Consider the following 12,446-nt stretch of genomic DNA (forward strand, 5'->3'; position numbering starts at 1 on the left):
ACTATAGTATTTGTAAAGCTGATATCATTGCCATTTATATGTTGAATACTGCCCTACTTCTCCATCACACCATGCGCATTAGCTCTGAATTCACAGACTTTAGCTCTAGTTTTTGATGACAGTCATCATTCTGCTGTGTAGTATGATCGACACCTGCTGCAGGGGGTGATCAGAACAAGAGCTAGTATCACCTGTAGTCAGAGGTGGTGAAGATGGAGGCAGTCTGATTGTATGATGGCGTCTTCGCTGTACGAGCAGTTGAATGATAGTTGCCTGCGAGAATTGGGCTTTGTATTGAAATTTATTGTATTTATTTTATCTGTATTGAAATGCAAGGTGGGCAGGGCTGCAGCTAGTTGGACATTATTAATGGATTAAATGGAATGGATTAAACCTTAGAAATAAAAGCAAGCAAACTGTTGACTAGTAAAACAGTCACACATGGACATTCTTAGACGGTTGGAGTAAAAAAACAGGATAAAAGAAGTGCTAAAATGATTTTCAGATATGCTTGTATGCCTGTAAACCCAGCAGTGTGTAGAACCAGTGTAGCCCTCCAAACAACTGTCTGCTCCAAAGCAAACACGGATCCAGTAACTTTAAGTATATTCCTGTATATACTGACTTCAAATGCTGTTTGTGTGTGACTGTTTTGTTGTGTTACAGTTGTCTGACGAAAAAAGGAGTCTGTCTTCTGTGCAGGAAAAACCCTTTAAATTGGGACTCCTGCTGATATTTCCATGCTGAGAGGATTCTCAGTGTTTTAGCAGTGCACAGGAACAGCTTGTGAGTGGTCATTGGTCATCACAGGCTAAATTTATGTTGTACGTGTTTGGTCATCTGACAGAAAAACTTGTATTCTGGGCTTAACTCACAACCCGATAGCCCTGTGTTTTGTTGATCTCACCCTACAGTAACACACACTTTAAAAGAAGATGCAAAATAAAACAGTTTCTTGGTTGCCTTCTCTCCACTGAAGACTATGAAAGCAATAATTATCTTAAGCTGACTTCCGTTGGCATATAAGTGGTGTTCAGAAGAGATTTGAGTCAGACTGATTGAGGAGCTGTGCTACTCTCAGCCAGGGTCTATTTGTGTGATCTCTGAGGGGCTGTTTTAAAGTCCCTTTGCTCCACATCCAGTCTTGTGCCCTGTGTATTGAATTAACTGAAGGTAGATTTCTGCCTATCGGAGCTCTCCATTGTTTGTTTACTACCGGAGTTCGTATCTCTTCCTGTGGTTACACAGACAGATATTCCTAAATTATGGTCTGGGGCCTCGGCTAAGCTGTTTATTTTTCTGTTGCTCGGCTTGTGCTTCTTTTATGCATTTAATGTGTTTAGACTGTCGTTTACAGTGTAAATGCAGACTAGATTTCTTATAGGCTTTTGTTAAATTACAAATGTTGATAAAAGCCAACACTGTGTGGTTTATTGTCTAGTTCCATGAAGAGGAAGGAATGTAATTAGTTAACATGTGTGGAAGGATATCAGTTGAATAGCCAACGGTAAACTGCATAAAGTCACAGTTGTGCCAGGGCTCTAGACTAACTTTTTGCCATGGTTGCACTGGTGCACCTAACGTTTTTTTTCTTAGGCACACCAGCACAAAAGTTAGGTGCACCCAAATTTTTCAACCGCATCGCTTAACACCACAGTTTTACATGTTCACTTTTTTTGTTGTTTTTTGGGGAGTAATTGCTGACCATACAGACAATATTGATTTGTAAATGATTAACAACACTAAGTTCTTTATTTGGAACACAGTTCTACAAGAAAGATAAGATCGGGCCTTAACATAAAAGTTATCAATCGTTCTTTTCATCTTTTCTCATTACACACAGCTACATCCACTTCTGCACAGTTTTGCACAGTTAAATTTTTATATAGCTTTAATGCACATAAGTATTTTGTCTCGCGTCAATTATATCGTCAGTTATATTGTTATCGCACATTTTCAAATATATGTCATGATAAATATTTTTGGCCATATTGCCCTGCCCTAGTTACCATTAACCTAGCTTGCAACACACTGACAGAAACTCTATTCAGTGTAACTGCAATTACACTGAGTCATTATTGTATTTACAAGTAAACAGATTATTCAGTAAAGGTGGTATTTATTTTTAGCTCTAGTGAGATGGATGAATATTTTCAAAAAGAATGATCGGTGCCATATTGTTGCTTTTACAGGCAATCTAAGGCTTTAGATTGTATTTTCTTTGATAGCAGGATATGAAGCAGTAATTCTTCTGGTGTAGATTCTGGTTAGAGTAAACCAGTGCAGGCAGAGACAGTGGAGCTGGAGTATGGCAACCACAGTGAGAGATCCTATGTGTAACAGCTGAGTGACTCGAAAGCAATTTGGCCAATGAGCTGGCTAGAGGAAAGAACCCACAGAGGGGTGGAACATCTGAAATATCAAATTAAAAGGACAGGGATGGTCCCCTAGTAAGTCGTGGATGACGTTGTCGTCCTGAGTAGATTAAAAGATGCTAAAGTTAAAGATGCACATCAGTGTTTCCTGCTCAAGTAAGTTCTATGTGTGGAAAATGCTGATGTGACTCTGGTGTCAGGGTTGATGTTAATCACTGTGACATTTCGGGATGTAGCTCAAAAACTGTGCTGCCATGTAATACAGTGAGAGGTCAGCAGGCAATTGGGGCACTCTAAATGTACAGTAGAAGAATTGTAATGTCAGAAACTTATGATAACAATCACACATGGTTAATGCTGGTAGACACACTTTTGTTAGCCAGCCAATAGGAATGCAGCATGAAGTGATGTGGAAAAAGCAAAACACACCCACATGGGATGCATGGTAGTAAACTATTTGGCTTTTAACAAAGCAGAAAATGTGAGGTAACTGCAGCAGAAATTAGTTTGGGTGGTGTGGCCTACAGCTGTTCTGGTGACTAAATAAGATGTAGCATGGAGAGATACTGCAGTCTCATGAAACAAGTCTCGTCAGCCTTTCTAGTGTCATTCTAGCAGTGTCAGCAGAGCAGGCCTAACAGGAAATAAACTTCTTCTAACTGGGGATAGTGAACATAAATCTATCAGCATGGTCCCTGCTGTTTTTAGTCAAATCAGTAGGAGGCTGATGTCAATCTGGCATTTGTCTGACCATTTTCCATGACAGTAAATGGACAACCGAATCATATCTGTTGGTGATCAGCCTTAAAAATTCCTGGTTAGGTTTCTGCTTGGTGTTTGATGCTGAGTGGAAAAGCTGTTGGGAGGTCATTGGTCAGGAAACTCTACTTATTCTGCATGTTTTTGTTTCTGCTTGGTGCGAACCCAGCCGTGTCAGCGGAGCCTTTCCGCTATGAGTCATGAGTTAAAAGGCCACCCTGTGTGGCTGGAATACCTCACAACCTGTCACTCCTCCTAAGACTGTTTATTGTCGGAAGCAGTTCAACCTGCTGTGCTGGATTCAGTCAGGCAGCCTCTCAGTATCTGTTTTTCTGACCTCCTTTTACTTATTGTGCATTTTCGTGTCAGTTTGTTGCTAAATACTGCAATTGGAGGGACTAGTCAAAGCATGTACTTATAAGATAAAAAAAATGTCTGTAACCACTGTGATATCCATCATTGGTTTCTGCAATGAAACTTGGTATGTTAGTATTAGTGTTTTGGTTGCTGCCATATTGGTATTTTGGGGCCAGAGGTGACTGTATCTTGACTAAAGTTAAATTAGTGACAAGCTATGTCCAAAACTAATACAAAAATATTGCATACAAACTGTAGAAGTGCTATACACAGACCCACATATCTGCTATTAAGGGCAGTGTAACCTCTTGTACAGTCTGTGCTGCACAGCAAGCCATAGTGTCTGCCATTAAGAGGTCTACTTCAGAGGCTGAAACTAACATCAGCGTCAGAGTGGCCTCACGTCTACCTTTAAACCTTACTGTACACTCATATTTTAATAGAACTTCATTAAAATTCAGTTGCTATCCCTGGACCTGTTTTTGCCCCCTGGTTGGGTCACTGGCTGTGGTTTTTGTGGACCTGCGTCACTGACGATGTCCTCCTGTGTTCTGATGGACTTGGAGTGGCCCTTCAGCTTGTAGCAGATATCCAGAGGACTAATGTCTCCATCTAACTACTTTCATCATCATCTTTAGCAGATGATTGTGAAGTTGGAGTTAATCAAAGAAACTGAGCCAATTATTTTTACTCAGATATTAAATGTTATATAGCCAATAAAATATTTGCAGAGGAGAAACATTAACTCTAACGGTTATGTATGACGTTTTGAACTGACTAGACTGTATATAAAAGATGGGCAAATCTGCATTCTTTCTGTGTGGCAAGAAAAGAGGAGATCCCCCTGGTTATATAAAGAAGCCTAGTTACATATGAGTGATAGCCTTTGGCTGACTTATAAATGGCAGGGATAGCTCAGTAGGTAGAGTGGTGGCCCCATGATCGGAAGGTCGGGGGTTCGGTTCCCCTGAACAGCTACCCTGAGGTACCCCTGAGCAAGGTACTGTCCCTGCACACTGCTCCCCGGGCGCCCAATGGCTGCCCACTGCTTCACTGAGTGAATGGGTTAAAAACAGAGAGGAATTTCCCCACGGGGATTCTTTCTTCTTCTTTCAATCCGGGGTAAATGTTTCTGATGAGTTCATGGGCTCAGTTGCTAGTTTCTGTTCTTAGTGGAAACATTGTGGTGTTTATTTAGTAAAACACAATCCTGTGATAGTCAATAAGGGGGATGAAGCATTGTATGCTATAGTGGACATACAAGTTACTAAACTATGAGTGTAAAGTATCTCAGATCCACCCCTTGAGTGTTGCATCTGCTCTGCTCAAGGCTTCACAACAAGACCTCACTAACCAAAGTTTGACAATGATTGTCTATTTAATCATCTGCCACAACTAGAATATACATCTGTGAAAAACTCTGTTAGCTTAGCTGTGCGCAGATGTTGGAAGCTCAGTTGTCAGCACCATATTTTCCATATTTTTATTCCATATTATACAAAGTAATTGCTTTGTAAGGCAAGTTGTTAAAGGTCTTGGTTTTGACTATGAAAAAGCACTCTTTTCACTCAGTCAGTATAGTCAAACATGTATTCATGTATCAGCATGAGTGCACTATACGGTAGAAGTCTGTACAGTCTGTGGCTATCGTTTTTTTTCTTCGTCTTTTTTGTGGTGTGTGGAGCATATTTCATATATTTCAGTTTGGTCTCAGACTAAACTTTTTAGTGTGTTGTATTTTTCTTGCTTATCCTGCAATTACAGATGTAGATAGAAACATTGAAGTTGCATAAATCATTTAGTTTGCCAATTAAACGGATTGTTGGTAGGACCAGACATTCATAGAATCACATTCTCTCTGAATTATTATGGAAGCCCTTTTGTGCCAGTGTGGGTGTTTATTTTGTTTTTTCTTTTTTTGTTTGTTTGTTTGCCCCCCCCCCCCCCAAAAAAAAAAAAAAAGATGTAAAATCATGAACTTTGGACTCTTTTTTTTCCCCTTTTCAAATGAGAACATTTAGCTAATAATTGTGACTTTTACCATTTTATTTAAACATTTAAAAAACAACGACACTCGACTGTTAGCCATTGTTATTTTCGCTACATTTCTCAAAATAAGAATTTTAACTTTTGAGATTAAACGTTTTAGTGTGTGTGTGTGTGTGTGTGTGTGTGTGTTATGGGGTAGTAGTGATATTTTCCTTTAAAATTCTTTAAATGTATCAGTTAAATATTTCACTCAAGGGTGTTTAAGAGATTTACGTGTAATAAGCAATTTTACAAAAGTATCGAATTTTCAATTTTTCATTAAATTTGGACTTCATCTTGGCTCATCCATTCTCCCCCCCCCCCCGCCTTTCCCCCCTCTTTATCATTTCATCATCCTTGTCTGGAGTAGAGGTTGTGGTGGAGTATGATTATGACGCACTCCATGATGACGAGCTGACCCTTCGACCTGGCGACATCATCAAAAACGTGCGCTACATAGAGGAGGATGGTTGGATGGAGGGGGACCTCAATGGGAAAAGGGGCCTCTTTCCCGACAACTTTGTCAAGGTGAGAGATAGATTAGTGTTCATCTGTCAACTGGCTTATATCAAATTGCAGCTTGTTTGTTGGAGTAGAGCTAACCGTGTTGTCTATCATACTGTTAGTGATAATCCTATTGAAACTGGGAGCATTATCAGAGTATAGCAGTCTGCTACACAGAAGAATTTCTGTGCTTTATATTTAATATTACTTTGATGAATGATGTAAACATTTTAGAATAGAAAGGATAGAACTAAAGATCAGAAAGTGTTTACAGAATTCCTTTTGCGAAGTTAGATTTGTGTTTTGGAAAAGCAGAACCTTTTTATTGGAATAAAGGTTTAAAGGGGTAACTTGACCTGGTATCATTTCGATGGATTATTTTAGAGACATGAGCAATGTTCCCTTTAATTTTTCATGTGTCTGAGCGAACAGACAAACTCCCTGAGCGGTCCCTTGGACCACTGTGAGCAGCAGCAGACGTGTGCACTGTGGTCACGCCAGCATCGAATCCATCCAAGTTGCGTGGTTTATTAAAATAATCAAATTACAGCATTTATGATAGACTACTTTTAATTAACTGCTTTAGCCCACTTACAATGAAAATTTAAAAAAAATCTTGTTCATGACCTGTGTAGTATGTTAACTAGTGGTGCAATGTAGGGCTGCTCAATTAATCGAATTTTAATCACGATTACGATCTGGGCTTTCAACGATCATTAAAAATGACTGAGCCGATTATTAGCCCGTCCCTCGTGCTTTACTCTTGCGCTGCTCCGTGTGGCAAATCGAGCGCACCTCTCTGCATTTCGAACACGTGTCACAACAATTAAGACTCTAATTAATTTAAGAGGACCCGAGGGAAGCTCGGAAAGCTAAGCAGAAGTTATTTGGAGAGGAGAGTGACTGCCGTTGGTTGAAAAGAGAGGTAAAAAAAAACTTAAGTGGTGTGGAAACATTATTGGTTCGCGGAGTCAGACGTGGATCAAGTAGACCTAGTGTGTAAACTTTGCTACAGTGTCGTAGCTGCACCACAGAGCAACACTGCAAAGTTCACTAAACATAGATGTTTACATTTTTCATTTATTTTTTATATTGCAAACATTTGCACTGTTATCAGTATTTGCACACTATTTTATATTATTTTTTGACAATCTTTAAAGTTATTATTCAATACATTGTTATTGTTAAATAAATATCGTCAAATAATCGAGATCTCAATTTCACTGAAAATAATCGTGATTATCATTTTTGCCATAATCGAGCAGCCCTAGTGCAACGGATCAAAAATCTCACGGTTCAGATCGGATCACGGTTTTAAGTCACGGATTGGATCAATTTTTGGATCAGCAAAAAAAGAAAAAGGACAAAAATTTAACATTTACTTATTTACTTATTGAAGTATTTTTTGCCTGTTAAAAACATTCAACTCAAGACTCATTCCACGCAATTATAAAAAAAATTAAAGCTGCAAGCACCATTATGAGGGCCCTCGCACCCCGGCACGTCGAGCCACGCCCAACACCTACAACCAGCACGTCCGATCTGATGTCACATTGATGGAATTCATGCATTTAACCACCAGCTAACAATTCATCTCATTCAATCATGATTATAGTCGTTCCACTAGGTGGCGCTCTAACCATTACTGACAAATGGCATAACAAACATTTCCAGCTCGAGTCTCATCATGCGCGCGACCTTTGGGAGAGATTGTGTTTTCGAGTGACAGCAGATTACTGCTTTTTGGCGAGTGATTGAAACCACGTGCCGCCATGACCACCCCGTTTCCCTGAACGTAAAAAGCTTCGCAATTTAACATCACAAAGGTCTTTAGATTCCACGCACTGCAGATCAGTCCAATCTGATGAAATCCCTTGGAGGAGTTCGTCAAAGTACAGTGCCTGAAAAGAGGGGAAAATGTCGGCAAAATTACACATTAATTTTAAAATGGCTGACTTCCTGTTGGATTTGGGATATTGCTCCAAGAGACGTTTTTGTACATCTTAATATCTTCCATAAGCTTAACAGGTTTCAGACTCATAGATAAAACACAGAGCAAGGGCTTATGTTTTGAAATTTTGTAGGGGGCGCTGTGGAGCCATTTCGCTCTATTCAATGATGATCACATATCAATGATCAAAATGATCAGTGATCAGTTTCCTTGAATAGCGCAAAATGGCTCCACAGCGCCCCCTAATTTCAAAACATTAGCCCCTGCTCTGTGTTTTATCTATTAGTCTGAAACTTGTTAAGCTTATGGAAGATATCAAGATGTACAAAAAAGTCTCTTGGAGCAATATCCCAAATCCAACAGGAAGTCAGCCATTTTAAAATTAATGTGTAATTTTGCCGACATTTTCCCCTCTTTTCAGGCACCGTACTTTGACAAACTCCTCCAAGGGATTTCATCAGATTGACACGATCTCCACTGCGTTGAATCTAAAGACCTTTGTGATGTTAAATTGCGAAGCTTTTTACGTTCAGGGAAACGGGGTGGTCATGGCGGCACGTGGAGTTTGAATCACTCACCAAAAAGCAGTAATCTACTGTCACTCAAAAGCACAATGTCCAATCTCGCCCAAACATTGTAGGCATGAGTCGAGAGTCATGCTCGGAAATGTTTGTTATGCCATTTGTCAGTAATGGTTAGAGCGCCACCTAGTGGGACGACTATAATCATGATTGAATGAGATGAAATGTTAGCTGGTGGTTAAATGCATGAATTCCATCAATGTGACATCAGATCAGACGTGCTGGTTTTAGGTGTTGGGCGTGGCTTGACGCTCCGGGGTGCGAGGGCCCTCATAACGCTGCTTGCAGATTTAATTTGGTTTTGTTTTTGTTCACAGGCAGAGAGTGTTTTCAAGCGCATTCCTTATAAAACACTGTTTTTACTGTTTCTTCCCTTAGTAAATATAAACAACGATAGTATTCAGGAAGCAAACCAAACATTGCATATATTTTTAACATAACTCTGGTTTTACGTGGCCTATCAGCACAATTTAAAAACTGGTATAAAGTCCACACTTTTTCCGTCAATTGTTCCGTCTGTCCTGCTCACATATCTAATGGTTGTACACGTTGTCATTAACGTGGCTTCACTCCACATCAGCCACGCTGCTTTGCTAGCTAAAACACTGGTATCGGCACATAAGGACGCTGTCATAGCCTGTCAACGACGTTGATTAGCTGCATATATACCAATGTGAATCGCATTATTGGCTGGTCTATGGGATAAGTTGACATCGTTGTTATCCCATATGGGAGCAGCCAGTCACTTACTGACTAACACCGCAAAACAGAATTGTTTAAATTTCAATTCAGGTTAATTTTTTTTTTTTTTTCGTGCGCAACGCAGATTTTCTGTGCGCAGAGACCATGCCAGCAGTGCACAATTGCGCACGTGCACAGCTTAGAAGGAACATTGGACGTGAGGTATCTTGTATTTAAAAGTACCTCTGTCCTCTCGTGTTACCTCTCTGTCTCTTATGTTAAGCACTTTGGTATACCGCTGGTTTTTAAATGTGCTCTATAAATAAAGTTTGTTGTTGTTGTACCTTATGTGTCTGGCCTTAGCCTCTAAGGAACAGATACCACTGAGCTGAAAGCATTGTTATCGACACTGCAATACTAATTTAATGATTTGTAACCCTTACAAAGGTTCCTTTTTAGATGAAAAGATAAAAATAAGACTGAGAAGTACTTCAGTCTGTCACCAATGTCTGATATAGAAACAAATGCAGAGGAGCAGTATCGGGATTAGGGTGTTGACTTTTTTTTCTTCTTTTTCTGGAGTGAAACTGGTTATTAAATAGGGGTGCAACGATACTCGTATTGATATTGAATCGTTCGATACAGTGCTTTTGGTTCGATACGCATATGTATGCGTATCGAACAATACAAAATTTTTAATTTATTTTATCAACTTTCCTTCTGACGATGCTGTCTGTGTTGAGCGCTCAGTGGATCTGCGCTCGACAGTGCAGCCTAGGCGGAGTAGTCGAACGCAGATTCACTGAGCGCAGGGCAAGCTAGCAAGACAGAAGCTAAGCTCTCGTTGCAACATGGCAAATTGAACCTCCCCCACCCTCATTCAGATCTGGCCTTTGGAACTATTTTGGTTTTCATGTGACGTATGACCCTGAAGGTAAGCGAGTCATGGACTAAAGTAAAACAGTATGTTGGATGTGCCACGCAATGCTCAATTACATGGGTGGGAACTAGTGTGTTAGCGCAGTTAGGTCGTTAACGTGTTGGCCGTCCAGCCCCACGCACGGGGCGATCCGCAGTAGCTCGTTAACTGAGATTTGCCGTGTTGTGGCGTTAACGTCATTTCAACTAGATTAACGCTGACAGCACTAGTGGGGAACACAACGAATATGACTGAAAATTTACACCGACATCATCCTAGTGCAAAGACAAGTGGAAGCAGACAAAAACAACAAGCACGCATGCTACAAACTTTACCCGAGTCATTTAGACAGCCGTTAGCACATGATTCTCCTTATGGAGACCTGATATGTTTAATATGCTGCTGAGAATATAGCCCAGAAGAAGCGTATAGTATAGCTTTTATTTTGGAAAGAGCCATTTCTCTGTAATAAACTCTCTTTTCCAAAGATGAGTGATTCCTCAATCAGATACAGGGCTCGCAAAATCGCTAGTGATTTTTCCAGTCGGGCTACCAAAATCTATCTCTGCCCTGCCCGTCGGGCTATCGTAGGAAGGAAAAGTATATGTCAATGTTTTTGCATTCTTTCGGAAATGTAGCTGGGTAATTATGTCATTGGCATCGGTGAGCCACTGTCAATATGTGACATATTGAAATCGCGTTTGAATTTGCGCTTGTTTTTTGCTTTCACTTTGCAATCGCGCAAACTGTGTATAGAGAGCGACAGCACTGATTGGTGAGTGATGATAATTTGCGCACCAATTCCTCTGACATCGTCTTATCAAGCTTACTATGCAAACATGACAAGTGAAATCTCCCACAGCAAGCTTAAACATGTGAGAGGTTGATTGCGCAGAGAATCGCTGACAACGTGAGTGTGTGTGTAAAAGCAGCAGGATATATATTTTGGTTCTTTTGAGCCAAATAAGACGGGTCAGTGTGAAGAAGTGACAGCCAAAGAAAAGCTTACCACAAAACGGAAAAGTTATGACAAATCAGACTATAAGGCAAAAAGAAAGTGCAGCTTTATGGTTTCATGGACAAAAGAATTTCTGTGGCTGCAATATGACGAGCTAAATAACCAGGGCTGCACATAAGTGGTCCGCAGGTGCGCATTCGCTGTCAAAATAAAAAACGCGCACAAGATAAGAAGTTGCAACGCGTGTTTGCGTACATAAGATTTTCTGGAGGAGGACAGACATTTGTTTAGAACTCTTAAAGATGTCGAAGAAGCTCCTTTAAGCAATTACTTTGGTGTTCCTCCACCTCCAAAGAAATGTCAGAAGGAGTCCGAACCACAAAAGAAGCGCGTATTCTCGGAAAAGTGGTTGCAGGAGGTGAGCTGGCTTCAAACAAATGATGAACGCACAGAGATGTGGTGCGGAATGTGCCGAGAAAATCCCACTCTAGCGGACAAAAACAGTGCCTTTTTATATGGACGCAAACGCGCGTTGCAACTTCTTATCTGGTGCGCGTCTTTCATTTTGACAGCGAATACGCACATGCGGACCACTTATGTGCACCCGTGTAAATAACATAATGTTCTGCCGGGTGTGTTGTTGGTTTACCTCGATTTCTGAGTCGACAAGCGCCTTTGTTACTGGGACCAGTCATTTTAAGAAAGGCCCCCATTAGAACCCATGAGAAATGCAAGAAATGCATTATTGCTCAGTCTGCAATATCTTTCCCAGAACAAACACCAATTGCAAATAACATACTAAAAATAAACCTGAAAATCTGTCTAAAACAGCAATACTATGTTGCAAAGAGTGAACTACCACTGGCAAAATTTAGCAGTCTTTGCAAACTTCAAAAAGCAAATGGCCTAGATCTTGGTTCCACTTGCCTCTTACCCGTGACTTCAGTGGAAATTTCAAATTCAGGATCTGACACAGGCTGATTTATGTTCTACACAGTTCTTACAAGTTCATAGAAATTTCTGTTCAATTGGAACCAAGTATTTGAGTTGATGATTGTAATTTTTATACAATGTTGTAATTTGTTTTTCAACAATTTTTTGATTAATGTTTTTTTTCCTTTACAATATTATACTTTAATGTATAATATTGTAACGCAAACAAAACAGGAAGCAAAACATCAATCAAAAAAGTGCTCTCTTTTTTATTCGGGCTACGTAGGGATTTTGAAATTTTGTGAGCCCTGAGATATTTTTTTATTTTTATTACTTTTTTGTTTCAGCAACATTAAATTTAAAAACTGTACTTTTGAGTTAAAATATATATTTATAATTT

General features: G+C 39.9%; 1 protein-coding gene across 3 annotated transcripts in view; it reads left to right on the plus strand.

Moving 5' to 3' along the window:
* The window catches only part of cd2ap (CD2-associated protein), a 109,616-nt gene that overhangs the window by 19,016 nt on the left and 78,154 nt on the right, over window positions 1-12,446 (plus strand). For all 3 annotated transcript variants that reach the window (XM_006796203.2, XM_006796204.2, XM_006796205.2), the window contains exon 2: window positions 5,890-6,047. In XM_006796203.2, the coding sequence (XP_006796266.1) occupies window positions 5,890-6,047 (158 nt within the window). The remainder of the gene's footprint in view (window positions 1-5,889; window positions 6,048-12,446) is intronic.

The sequence above is a fragment of the Neolamprologus brichardi genome, chromosome 15 (genome assembly GCF_056152115.1).
Source record: "Neolamprologus brichardi isolate AB-2024 chromosome 15, ASM5615211v1, whole genome shotgun sequence".
NCBI lineage: Eukaryota > Metazoa > Chordata > Actinopteri > Cichliformes > Cichlidae > Neolamprologus > Neolamprologus brichardi.